Source organism: Alosa pseudoharengus, unplaced genomic scaffold, assembly GCF_046254945.1.
Source record: "Alosa pseudoharengus isolate Yale_2024_CS ecotype anadromous, Long Island Sound unplaced genomic scaffold, YU_APseudo_1.1 YU_APseudo_1.1_scf_8, whole genome shotgun sequence".
Taxonomy (NCBI): Eukaryota; Metazoa; Chordata; class Actinopteri; order Clupeiformes; family Clupeidae; genus Alosa; species Alosa pseudoharengus.
The window spans coordinates 4,757,281-4,767,280 of NW_027468870.1; the positions used below are offsets into that span (position 1 = coordinate 4,757,281).

A 10,000-nucleotide genomic window follows, 5' to 3' on the forward strand; every position below is an offset into this window, starting at 1 on the left:
ATACTACACTCATCTACAGTACTTCCTCCTTACTACACTCATCTACTTCCTCCATATACTACACTCATCTACTTCCTCCTTATACTACACTCATCTACTTCCTCCTTATACTACACTCATCTACAGTACTTCCTCCTTACTACACTCATCTACTTCCTCCATATACTACACTCATCTACTTCCTCCTTATACTACACTCATCTACTTCCTCCTTATACTACACTCATCTACAGTACTTCCTCCTTATACTACACTCATCTACTTCCTCCATATACTACACTCATCTACTTCCTCCTTATACTACACTCATCTACTTCCTCCTTATACTACACTCATCTACAGTACTTCCTCCTTACTACACTCATCTACTTCCTCCATATACTACACTCATCTACTTCCTCCTTATACTACACTCATCTACTTCCTCCTTATACTACACTCATCTACAGTACTTCCTCCTTACTACACTCATCTACTTCCTCCTTATACTACACTCATCTACTTCCTCCTTATACTACACTCATCTACTTCCTCCTTATACTACACTCATCTACAGTACTTCCTCCTTACTACACTCATCTACTTCCTCCTTATACTACACTCATCTACTTCCTCCTTATACTACACTCATCTACTTCCTCCTTATACTACACTCATCTACTTCCTCCTTATACTACACTCATCTACAGTACTTCCTCCTTACTACACTCATCTACTTCCTCCTTACTACACTCATCTAGTTCCTCCATATACTACACTCATCTACTTCCTCATCTAGTTCCTCCATATACTACACTCATCTACTTCCTCCTTATACTACACTCATCTACTTCCTCATCTACTTCCTCCATATACTACACTCATCTATTTCTACTACACTCATCTACTTCCTCCTTTCTCATTTCCACTCTTTTGAGTGCTTATGAAGATGGGAGGGGGGAGGGAAAAGAAACAGAGCGCAGGGGAGATGATGAAAAGAGAGAAGAGAGGATGAGATGAGAAAGGGAGTGGGAAAGAGGGATGGAGAGGAGGAGAGGAGGGGGAGCAGAGAGGAGGAGGATGGGGAGAGAGGGAGAGTAGAGAGGGAGAGTAGAAAGGAGTAGACGAGTCATTCACCACCACCTTGGGGAGGCATTTCTAGCGAATGACCTGGAACGCTTTTAAGAGCAGTGCTTCAGCCAGCCACATCAGACATCTGGTGCTGAGCAAACCTCCAGACCACACACACACACGCGCACACACGCACACACGCGCACACACACGCACAAACACACACACACACACACACACACACACACACACACACACACACACACACACACACAGCTCTGGCTGCCTGATCCCTAATGAGCCAAAGCTCATGACTAATTGCAAGGGTACTGCTGAGGCGGCCGGTGTTGTGATGGAGGTGTGCACACACACACACGAACACACACACACACACACACACACACACACACTACAGAAAATGAGAAATGAAGGACACCAGTAGATGAGGTTTGACTGCAGAGTTGGAGGGAACTAGACACAGTAATCTGACACAGCACAGCACAGCACAGCACAACACAACACAACACAACACAGCTCAGCACAGCACAGCACAGCACAACACAACACAACACAGCACAGCACAGCACAGCACAGCACAGCACAGCAGCAATGCCATGCAGCATAGGGGCTATTACAGGTCATCATGTGAGAGATGCTGGTCACTCTGTTTGCTGGGTCGGTAGCCAGTCTTTCAGAGTGTACAATTAGGGATTATTTTCACATCTCTGTTTTGATTTTCAATAATACTGCATGAGTGAGTGAGTGAGGGATTATGGTCTAAATGTAAAATTGTTTCAATCAAAGGGCACTGTAATCAAAAATCTTCAATAATTATAATTATGGAGACATTAAACACTTCATAAAGGGCATGTTAGAATTTTCTGATCAATAATTCTTATGATTACATAGAGCTACACTGAGGGACGTGAAAGCTTTTAACTTTGGCTGTAGCTTGCACTGAATTAGTATAGGAAACAAGTGTGTGTGTGTGTGTGTGTGTGTGTGTGTGTGTGTGTGTGTGTTTGTGTGTTTGTGTGTGTGTGAGGGGCGGGGGTGTAGTATCACTTGCTTTGATCATGTTTGTGTATGTACTGTATATATGTGTGTATGTATGTGTGTGTGAGAGAGAGAGAGAGAGAGTGAGAGAGAGTGTGTGTATGTATGTATGTACTGTATGTATGTGTGTATGTATGTATGTACTGTACTGTATGTATGTGTGTGTGTGTGTGTGTGTGTGTGTGTGTGTATGTGTGTGTGTGTGTGAGAGAGAGAGAGAGAGAGAGAGAGAGAGTGAGAGAGAGTGTGTGTATGTATGTATTGTACTGTATGTATGTGTGTATGTGTGTGTGTGTGTGTGTGTGTGTGTGTAGTATGTGTGTGTGTGTGTGTCTGTGTGTGTATGTACTGTATGTGTGTGTGTGTGTGTGTGTGTGTGTGTGTGTGTGTGTGTGTGTGTGTGTGTGTGTGTGTGTGTGATGTCCACGTACCGCTCCATCTACAGACTGCAGGCGTAGGTCGCTCCTGCACGTGGCCTGGATGTCGCCGGCCTCTGCGTGGATGTCCACCCCTTTAGGGGCCTCCATGAACAAGGATCGTGTGGGAGACTCCAGCCTGCACACACAGAGACACACACACACACACATTAACACACACCAACACATACATTAACACACACCAACACACACCAACACACACACCAACACACACATTAACACACACCAACACACACCAACACACACACCAACACACACCAACACACACACCAACACACACTCCTCCATGAACAAGGAGTGTGTTGGAGACTCCAGCCTGCACAGAGAGAGAGAGAGGAGAGGTGGTCAGACCACCAACACACACACTAACACACACACAAATACAGACCAACACACACGACACACAACGGCATACACCGACACACACTGTCCGACACACACCGACACACAACAACACAGACCAACACACACACCAACACGCTATTGTAAAATGTCTCACAAAGCTCATGAATTCCGACGCTGTTGTGTTGCTGTGTCTGTGCTTATGTGAAATCTTGGATAGATCAAGAGTTATTATGACCGCCGCGCAGCGAAGCGGCGGTCATATAGGTTTAGTCAGATTTTTTTTTTTTTTTTTTCTTTTTTTTTTTTTTCTTTTTCGCATGTCCAAATTTCTGTCAATGATTCCCGGGACACTGAAAGACCGGGGTAGACGAAACTTGGTGGGCATGTAACCCCATATGGATAGCATGGAACCATCGTTTTTCGTTTTGATCTGTAGCCCCCCCGCTGGACTGCACCCCCCGAAAGGAGGGTAGGGCAGACACAGTTTTCTGTGAATATCTCGAGAACCGTAAGGTTTAGGAGGACCATTTTTTTTTTGTATGTTGATCTCAAGGGGCCATGTCAACCCATTCCATAACCACTCATTTCATGTATAGCGCCACCTAGTTAAACACAAAAAAGTAAAAATGAGGTGTTGTAATCGCAGGTATCTGTGACCTAACATAGTCAAAACTGCACGAAATTGGAAGTGTAGGATCATTATGACACCCTCTGAATGCACGCCAAGTTTCGTGGAATTCCGTTCATGGGGGGCCACACAATAAATTAATTTATGTTACTATACACCAACTGGCCTGTAGGTGGCCGGAGACAGTTTTCTGTGAATATCTCGAGAACCGTAGGGCCTAGGAGGTCCACCTTTTTTTTGTATGTTGATCTCAAGGGGCCATGTCAACCCATCCCATTACCACTTATTTCATGTATAGCGCCACCTAGTTAAAAATTAAAAAGCAAAAAATTAGGTGTTTTCATCACAATATCTCTGGCTGACATGGTCAAAACTGCACGAAATTGAAAGTGTAGGATCATTATGACACCCTCCGAATGCATGCCAAGTTTTGTGTACTTTCGTTCATGGGGGGCCTTACAATAAAACAATTTATGTGTACATTTAGTGACGTACACCAACAAGGATTCCCGGGACACTGAAAGACCGGGGTACACAAAACTTGGTGGGCATGTACCCCCACATGGATAGCATGGAACTGTCATCGTTTTGATCTGTAGCCCCCCCGCTGGACTGGACCCCCCGAAAGGAGGGTAAGCCAGACACAGTTCTCTGTGAATATCTTGAGAACTGTAGGGCCTAGGATGACCATTTTTTCCGTATATTTGCCTCCAGGGGTCATGTTAACCCAGTTCATGTGCACACATGTGCACAAACAGATACACACACACACACACATTCACAGTAATCATACGTATGACCAGGGCCGGCCCGAGGCATAAGCGAACTAAGCGGCTGCTTGGGGCCTCCTGGCCACCAGGGGGCCCCCAATCGAGTTTTTTTTTTTTTTTTTATATAATAAATAACGTAAACAAGTGACATCAATGAATGAATAAATGAAACAATTATCATTCAAATCAAGAAAATTATGATTTCATGATCAATATGCCTGCCTACTGCTACTGTGTCTGCCAGCCTTTGAGTCACGCGCATAAAGTGCTAGACACCTCAGGTGCATATACAATTCGTGCAGACACTGCATCAAGTTCAACAATCGGAAGAGACGGTAATGTTAAGACAAGTCACAAAAAAGGATGTATCTCTCTGGTGCCGAAAACAGAACGAAGAAAATGACAGAGGAGGAGAAAAACGAGCAAGATACAGGTATGTTTTGCATGATTATTTACAGTATGTTTTGTGCTTGAGGTAGCTAGCTAGCTGTCATGATCTAATATAAGCCATCACCAGAGCTAAATCTCCGCCATCAACAGAGAAATGTCTCCCATTAATATATATTTATCTAGATGTATTTCAGATGTCAAGGATATTGGGATTGTTTTGGATGTTCAATCAAGCATGTACCCTTGCTCTAGGTGGGCTTATTATGTCGTAAATTAAAGTTAGCTAGCTGACTGAAGTGGACATTAGCACTACAGTAGCTACATGAAAACGTAGCTGAAGGCAAATTTACCACAGAGGGATTGTTTCTGATTTCGTACCTGAAAGTGTTGATAGTTTATTACTGCTCTATAATATGTGACATAGTGGTAAGTCTGATAGCAACAACAGACTAAGCCCAGGCTCCCAGTCCCAACCCAACCCACTGACTAACGCGACTCTGGGCATCGGTAACGTTCCAGCTTCATAGGCAAAGATGGAACAGCAGTGCGCTCTGCTCTAAGATCTTTGGAGAGAGATGGTAGTGTTTGAGAAAATATACCATGTTGGGTGGGGAGACTTCTGTGATGAAAATAAACTTACATTTGATTAAGATAGTGGCAAGTGATGTAGCGGTGCTACCCTAATATTTAGGCTGCAGTAGATCACCATGTTAAGCGTTCACCATACTGCAATTAAGTATACTCTTTTGATTATGCCTCATTTGCCAATAGAATATGAATTGTTACATGTGGAATTGCTTGTTATTTGAGTGAAGTAATGATAGCAAAATAAACTCATTCTGCTCGATCAACTATGCACTTATGCAATATTTTTTTTTTTCAGAGACACTGTTGAAGTCCTTTGGAGCACATCTCTATCTCTACCTAACTCTACCTACCAGAAGGTGAGGTTTTCTTGATGGCAAATGGTTACATAGCCTGTTAATATGACACGACACGTTTAACATCGTTTTTTTTTTTTTTTATTTATGTATTTATTTAATCACTGCAGGTTCGTCCACTGCAGAGTTGCAGATGCCTAAAAACCAGGAACGAAGTAGGAATAATTCTCTATTTTTTGGGACATTTTATTTTTGATTATTAATGTTTGTCTATTTTGTTTTTATTTTGTAGTTGAAAATTGCTCATTTAATGCACATTTGCGGATTTGTTCAGCAAATCTGTTGAAAAACAAGTCATTAAACTGATGTACTTGTTTACAACAAATACAAATGCTGTTGTATTTTGTTATTTGTCAATTCAACTTCAGTAAACCACCCTTAGTGCTTCACTTTGAATATGAATGTTTCAAATAAATCTGTGATTTTAGTACCCTCTAAGATTAAAAGGTGACAGGGTTGGTGTAAATAACAACTATATTAATACATTGGTTTACCAAGCACATGGGGCCAGAAGTCTAGATTGGAGCCCCAAAACATTTTTGGCATGTGAGCAAGGATGGATTACTGAATGAGCCTACCGAGCCCAAGAGGTCAAGGGACCCTGAACCCCAAGTAGTTGTGTGAATTCACTACCAATAAGTCAAAAAGCAAAAGGCCATGAATCTGAACAAATTTAGGTACTGCCCTTCTCCAGCTGACCATCCCAAAAATGCACCAGAATACAGGAAATCACATCTAACCCCCCCCCCCCCCCCACACACACACACACACACACCCGTTTTTACCCACATTTGCACAAACAGGGTAGGGGGAGAGGGTCCTTATGCATCTGTGTCCAGGGGGACAGTAGTTCATAATCAGTCGCTGTATTAATACATAACCTCACTGTATTAATTTATAATATGACATTATAGTGTGAAGTTGTCAATTATCGCCAAGCACAGGTGACTGCGTTGTGGGAGGGGGCCCCCAAATCAAATTCTGCTTAGGGCCCACAAAAGGCTTGGGCCGGCACTGCGTATGACACATACTCACACAGTAGACATATGTACGCTTCCATGCACAGGCACATACGCAGGCACGCACACACACACACACACACACACACACACACACACACACACACACACACACTCACACACACACACACACCCACACACATAACATAAACATAACACAAACAATCAAGAATTTCTCATAATTATGAACAGGCAAGATGGAGGTGGGGTTGTATAAAATGAATTTTACATGTGAAATCTATGAACTAATCATGTTTTGGTACTTGTTGTCTAGCAGATACCAGTGAGAATTGAGTGTGGATAATGCAATTTAGTGAGACAGTTAGAATCATATAGGCCTTTCAGCGTGATTTCTTTTTGTGGAAAAAATGTGCTGGACTGGGCGGCGGTCATATTTTGTACCGCTCTGCGGTACATCTAGTTTATGTTCTAACACAACCGACACACACTGTCCAACACACTGATGTTGTCAGAGCCTACACTATATATATATGTGTGTGTGTGTGTGTGTGTGTGTGTGTGTGTGTGTGTGTGTGTGTGTGTGTGTGTGTGTGTGTGTGTGTGTGTGTGTGTGTGTGGTGTAGTCACGTATGGTTCTGTTTAGTTTTATGAATCAATGTATGAGTGGGTTAGTCCTGTATATTAGATGAAGTCCGACGGCTCACTAAGAGAGATAAATGGACCTCTCTCAAGGGCAGAGGTCAGAGTGAGCGCACACACACGCACACACACACGCACACCCACACACACACACACACACACATACACACACACACACACACACACACACACACACACACATACACACACACACACACCACAATCCCATTTCCTTCAGAGTGGCCAGACGCACACCCCGTTACGGAAATGAAATATTGATCAGGGGCCGTGGTGATAGATAACCATGACAACCATAGATAACCATGACACCATGTCTTCCTGATGGGATACATGGACCTGGCTGGTGATGTGAGTGGAGGTGAGACTACTTCAGTGTCTGAGAACACTGCCAAGATAAAGTGCTACCTCTGATGATTACCCTGAAGCCACTATTTTAACAGGAGGCAGACGGCTTAAGAATCGCCATTATTATAAAGCAGGTCGTTCAAATGAATCACCATCAATGTGTGTTGTATCCCCTGATATGACATATAGGAGCTCATGTACTAAAACAATAGTGCCAGTTTTATGCTTTATTGGTGCTTTTAAAAGCCGGCATCATATGCACAGTATGAACAGACTGCACGAGTATGAGAGCACATTTGCATGGCCACGAGAGAGCTGTCAGGCCGGCTGTGCTTTTCTTCATCATGCATATGCATTTATGGGAAGGATGCAGGGAGAAAAGTGGGAGTATCGTGCAAAAACATGGGAGGAGAAGTGTTGAGAGTGACTGATTAGCTATTCATATGCATGAAATATGTATGAAAACAGTGCGCGTCTGCTTTGCATGCAAAATGTCTACGTTTTTAAAAGCAGTCAGGTGCAATCCAGATTGATGTTAAATGCAAGAACAGCCTTCCAGCCTAGTCAGAGCATCAGTTCTGCTTCTTTGAACCTTTTATATCCCTTTTAATGTGTTACTTTGTCTTTTATATCCCTTTTAATGTGTTACTTTCCATTTGTCATGTCACCCAGTGAGGCTTATATGGCTGAGCCTACAGCTGCATCAACAGTTTGAGTGTTTTTGTTTACATGTAAGTGGAGTGGCATTACTGCCCTGCGTTATCTTGCAGTTTGTTGACATCTTCTCATCATAACTAAGTATGGTCTGGGTTCAGTGGTAAACTCCCCACAAGGAAGCAAGGACCACCACAAGTCTCACAGGATTTGAACATCATCTGACATTGCTGAGATGCTTGTAATGGGTCAGTTTTAGCTCATCTGATGCCACAACAAGATCTCCATGACAACAGACATAAACATACTCCAACATTTAGAATAATTCCAACAACACTATTGTAAAATGTCTCCAAAGAGCCTTTTAAAAAGCTCATAAATTCCGCCGCTGTTGTGATGTTGTGTCTGTGTGTGAAATGTGAAATCTTGGATAGATCAAGAGTTATTTATGTTCTAACACAAGAACAGGAAACCCCCTCTGTGGCCTATTCTCTCTTCCTGAGAGATAATTGAAATGTGTTTCATTTCCTGTCTGAAAGGCAGGCTGATGTTTTGTGCTGTGTGTATTTACATTTCATGCCAGCTCAACCTGCGAATTCAATTTAAGGACACAGGATTCCCATGTGCTATAGAGCCCCTCCAGTGTGGAGCAGTGTGGGTGTGAGCTGAATGCTTTCACAAGCTCATTACAGCGTCTGTGAGCTTTGTTTGGAGGAGTGCGTCGAGAGATGATGAGGAGCCATTTAAATCACATTACCAAAAACTACGATTCCCTCCTCTATGGATAAAAACATTTCATTGGGATATGCTGAATTGAGATGTTCAAAACTCACATCACCACATCGCCCCTGGCAATCATTTCTTTGCAAAAAATATTGTTTTACCCTAAAACAAATAGTTGAAAACAATAAAGTTGAAATGTTATGTTGTGTAACTAATTGTAAGTGTTTCAGTGTTTAGCCTAAGTGTTTTAAGTGTTTAGCCTAAAAAACATATGACATCGCTTAGAGCACCTTTAACTGACTGATAATTTAGCAGGTACTTTTATCCAAAGCAACACACACTCAACTGATGATCAGTCGGTGACGTTAGCGCTGCTGTGTAAGATTAGAGAGTGAGGGAGTGGACGTCAACTTTGCCAGTGTGTCAGTGCTGGGAGTGGACGTTAACGTTGCCAGTCAGTGCTGTGAGTGGACGTTAACTTTGCCAGTCAGTGCTGGGAGTGGACGTTAACTTTGTCAGTCAGTGCTGGGAGTGGACGTTAACTTTGCCAGTGTGTCAGTGGTGTGAGTGGACGTTAACTTTGCCAGTGTGTCAGTGCTGGGAGTGGACGTTAACTTTGCCAGTGTGTCAGTGGTGGGAGTGGACGTTAACTTTGCCAGTCAGTGCTGGGAGTGGATGTTAACTTTGCCAGTGTGTCAGTGCTGGGAGTGGACGTTAACGTTGTCAGTCAGTGCTGTGAGTGGACGTTAACTTTGCCAGTGTGTCAGTGCTGGGAGTGGACGTTAACTTTGTCAGTGTGTCAGTACTGGGAGTGGACTATGACATTCTAAAGTGCATTGTCACTCGTCAAAAGTCTATTCAAATTTAATAGGATGTCCAGTTTACATTGGGAGGGGTTTCGTTATCAAACGTGGAGTGCATGGCGCAACAAGGTGTTCCTTTTTAATCAGTCATATGGGTGTGTTTGGGGCGTAACATCATTTAAACCAATGAGAATGACATCTGTCATTCCCTTTAACGG

At 43.0% G+C, this 10,000-nt stretch overlaps 1 protein-coding gene across 2 annotated transcripts in view; it reads right to left on the reverse strand.

Moving 5' to 3' along the window:
- The window catches only part of sgcd (sarcoglycan, delta (dystrophin-associated glycoprotein)), a 115,179-nt gene that overhangs the window by 1,605 nt on the left and 103,574 nt on the right, over positions 1–10,000 (reverse strand). For both annotated transcript variants that reach the window (XM_076274589.1, XM_076274588.1), the window contains one exon: positions 2,538–2,661. In XM_076274589.1, coding sequence (XP_076130704.1) covers positions 2,538–2,661 — 124 coding nt within the window. The remainder of the gene's footprint in view (positions 1–2,537; positions 2,662–10,000) is intronic.